At 43.8% G+C, this 2,430-nt stretch overlaps 1 protein-coding gene across 6 annotated transcripts in view; it reads right to left on the bottom strand.

The window, feature by feature from the left end:
- Ankrd11 (ankyrin repeat domain 11) overlaps window positions 1-1,787 on the bottom strand; it is a 47,444-nt gene extending 45,657 nt beyond the window's left edge. For 4 of the 6 annotated variants that reach the window (XM_031341703.1, XM_031341702.1, XM_031341707.1 and 1 more), the window contains exon 1: window positions 1,643-1,787. In XM_031341703.1, the coding sequence (XP_031197563.1) occupies window positions 1,643-1,729 (87 nt within the window). In that variant the 5' untranslated portion in view covers window positions 1,730-1,787. The remainder of the gene's footprint in view (window positions 1-1,642) is intronic. The other 2 variants (XM_031341705.1, XM_031341706.1) reach the window with 1 other exon arrangement.
- Between the last annotated feature and the right edge of the window lie 643 nt (window positions 1,788-2,430).

The following is a 2,430-nucleotide window of genomic DNA, read 5'->3' on the forward strand; positions in this document are numbered from 1 at the left end:
CCCCCCCCCCCTCTGGAGAGTTCTTTAACAGATGAAAGGTACAGTCAGACAAGATGGAGAGCATTTAAACTGAGGCCTCAGAAGGTAGTGATGGAAACTCAGAGAAGGGAGGGGGAGACTTGGTTAGTTAAGTGCAAAGTGCTCCACACTGTCACCCAGTTCAGCTGTCATGTTCCAGGGGATGCTGTGATGCTGTGGGTTCTGAGGTGAAGAGTAGGCTAAAGCAGGAGCTGCACTAAGACAGGAAGATGGCTGTGTCTGAGTAAGGGTCCCTCCAAGGCTCAAACACAAGACTGTAGAAGTAGGGCACTGCTCTGATTTGAATGCCCACAGACTGAACTGTTTGGTTGTCTCTGAAGCCAGGTTAGTGAGAATCTTTAAAAAAAAAAAAGTCTAGGAAAGAACAATGAAGCCTTTCCTCTGTTTCTGACTTTGTTGCATGGAAACTTCTATGAATATACCTGAAAACCATGCCTTTGCATCTATTCAGTGTGAAACCAAAACCAAAAGTACATTCATGCTACATAGATATTCAAGGGTCCCAGAGGCATCTCTCTTTTCTTTTTTAACAGCACCTAAATATGTCCATGTTCACAAACCACTTCATGTTGAACTGAATGAGCAGATCATCTGGCTCTGCAGTGTGTACATGTAGAACACCTGCTAATAATTACAAGGAGAGTATTATCAACATGCAGGAAGAATCAGAATGAATGGTCACCGACAGACTGACAGCAGACAAGAGCTGGGACCCTCTCAGACACGGGCTAGAACAGACATCAAGACGATCAGGCAGAGTGACCAGGAACCGCAGCAAGGTGAACTTGAGGGAAATCACCTTACAAACATGAGGTCAATTCTGAGGGTGTGTCAGACTTCATCTCACTGGCTGAGAAGCTGTTGTACCACAGTGAAGAAACACAGTTCCAGGACAACTCATGGGCTTGGTAATAGTCATGCAATCATAAACAAGCAACTAAACACATATGTTAAGGCAAAGCTTTGCCCTGATCTGTCCAATTCTAACTTCTTGTTTTTGGAATCTTCCCTTTAGGCCAGGAAGTATGTACCCCAGAATCTGATGTCAAAAGTACACTGACTAACTATGGCAATTTAGAGTTACATTGTGTTTTATTATTATTCTTTTATTTCTCCGTTTTTCTTTTAGATACATGATTTCTCTGTGTAGCCCTGGTTGTCCTGGAACTTGCTTTGCAGATCAGGATGTCCTCCAACTCTGCTTCCCCACCACCACCCAAGTCTACTATTGTTTTGAATTAACAAAATTTGAAAGCAAATGTCTAAGCAGTATTTACAGCCAGTTAACTGTCTCACTGAAAACATGACAATATATCTTAGGGTTCTGAGGACACAGAAGGGCGAATTCTATATACAAGTCTACTGGGGGTTTGTTTATGACAAACTTAATTAAGCAGGAACTCTTCAGTGAATGAATGGCTCTTGCATAACCAATCACAAGAGAACTGGACACTCCTGAGAGCAAAGGCCTCACAAAGCCAGCCAAGGTCAGAATAATGACCTGGCTCTGTAAGCACATGGTATGAGTATTGTCTTTAGCTCTTACCCTGGATCTTAATGATCCAGGAGAGGCAAGGGGAGGTTAGGGCAAGCCAGGGGTTACCTTTTTCCCAGTTTGTTTCTCCACCATGTCGTTGCTGAGAGAAAAGTCTTCTTGCTGTGGTGTTTTAGAACACCCACCCTTGGGCATCGTTCTTCTCCCCTTACTTGATCTTCATTTATGCTGCTATTGCTTCATCATCAACTGTCTGTTTCAAAAGAAAAGATGTAGAAGGTTAAAAGTCATTGTACCCAAAACATAAAACCTGCCCAACTTAATAGGGCACCACACAGACTGACCAACCAAGATATTCAGTTGCTTTGACCTGAGTAGCCAATAGCTTCACTCTGGGTAGGGAGCTGAGCCAGGGAGGGCTATTTCCAGAGGTGGCTCTCAGAAGGAGAAGGAGGAGGAGGAGGAGGAGGAGGAGCAGCAGCAGCAGCAGCACTAGTTATGCTACATAAGGGTAGCAGAGTAAATAAGCTCATGACAGGAGAAAGGAATGACCTGAGGATCTTGAAAGTCTATTCTGGGGAGCAGCCACCAGTACTGGATACCTGGACCCCTTTAATATAGACATATACATATGACGTAACACGACATAGACCCCCTCTAAATCACAACGGGGTGGGTCTAAGTGGGTCTAGAACTCTGTTCTTCCTCTGAATACTGTCATCCTCACAAGCAAGGTCGGGTGAATACCCAGAGCAGTGAATGCCCTGGCCCTTAATTCCAAGAGATCATATCTTTTTCATCAGCTTAGCTTCTAACATCCATCCACCAACTTCAAAACTCTCTTGCTCTTCAGAGCGCTATATAGAAAGTAGGAAGAGAAATAATCTACTTTAAAT

The sequence above is a fragment of the Mastomys coucha genome, unplaced genomic scaffold, assembly GCF_008632895.1.
Source record: "Mastomys coucha isolate ucsf_1 unplaced genomic scaffold, UCSF_Mcou_1 pScaffold22, whole genome shotgun sequence".
Classification (NCBI taxonomy): Eukaryota; Metazoa; Chordata; class Mammalia; order Rodentia; family Muridae; genus Mastomys; species Mastomys coucha.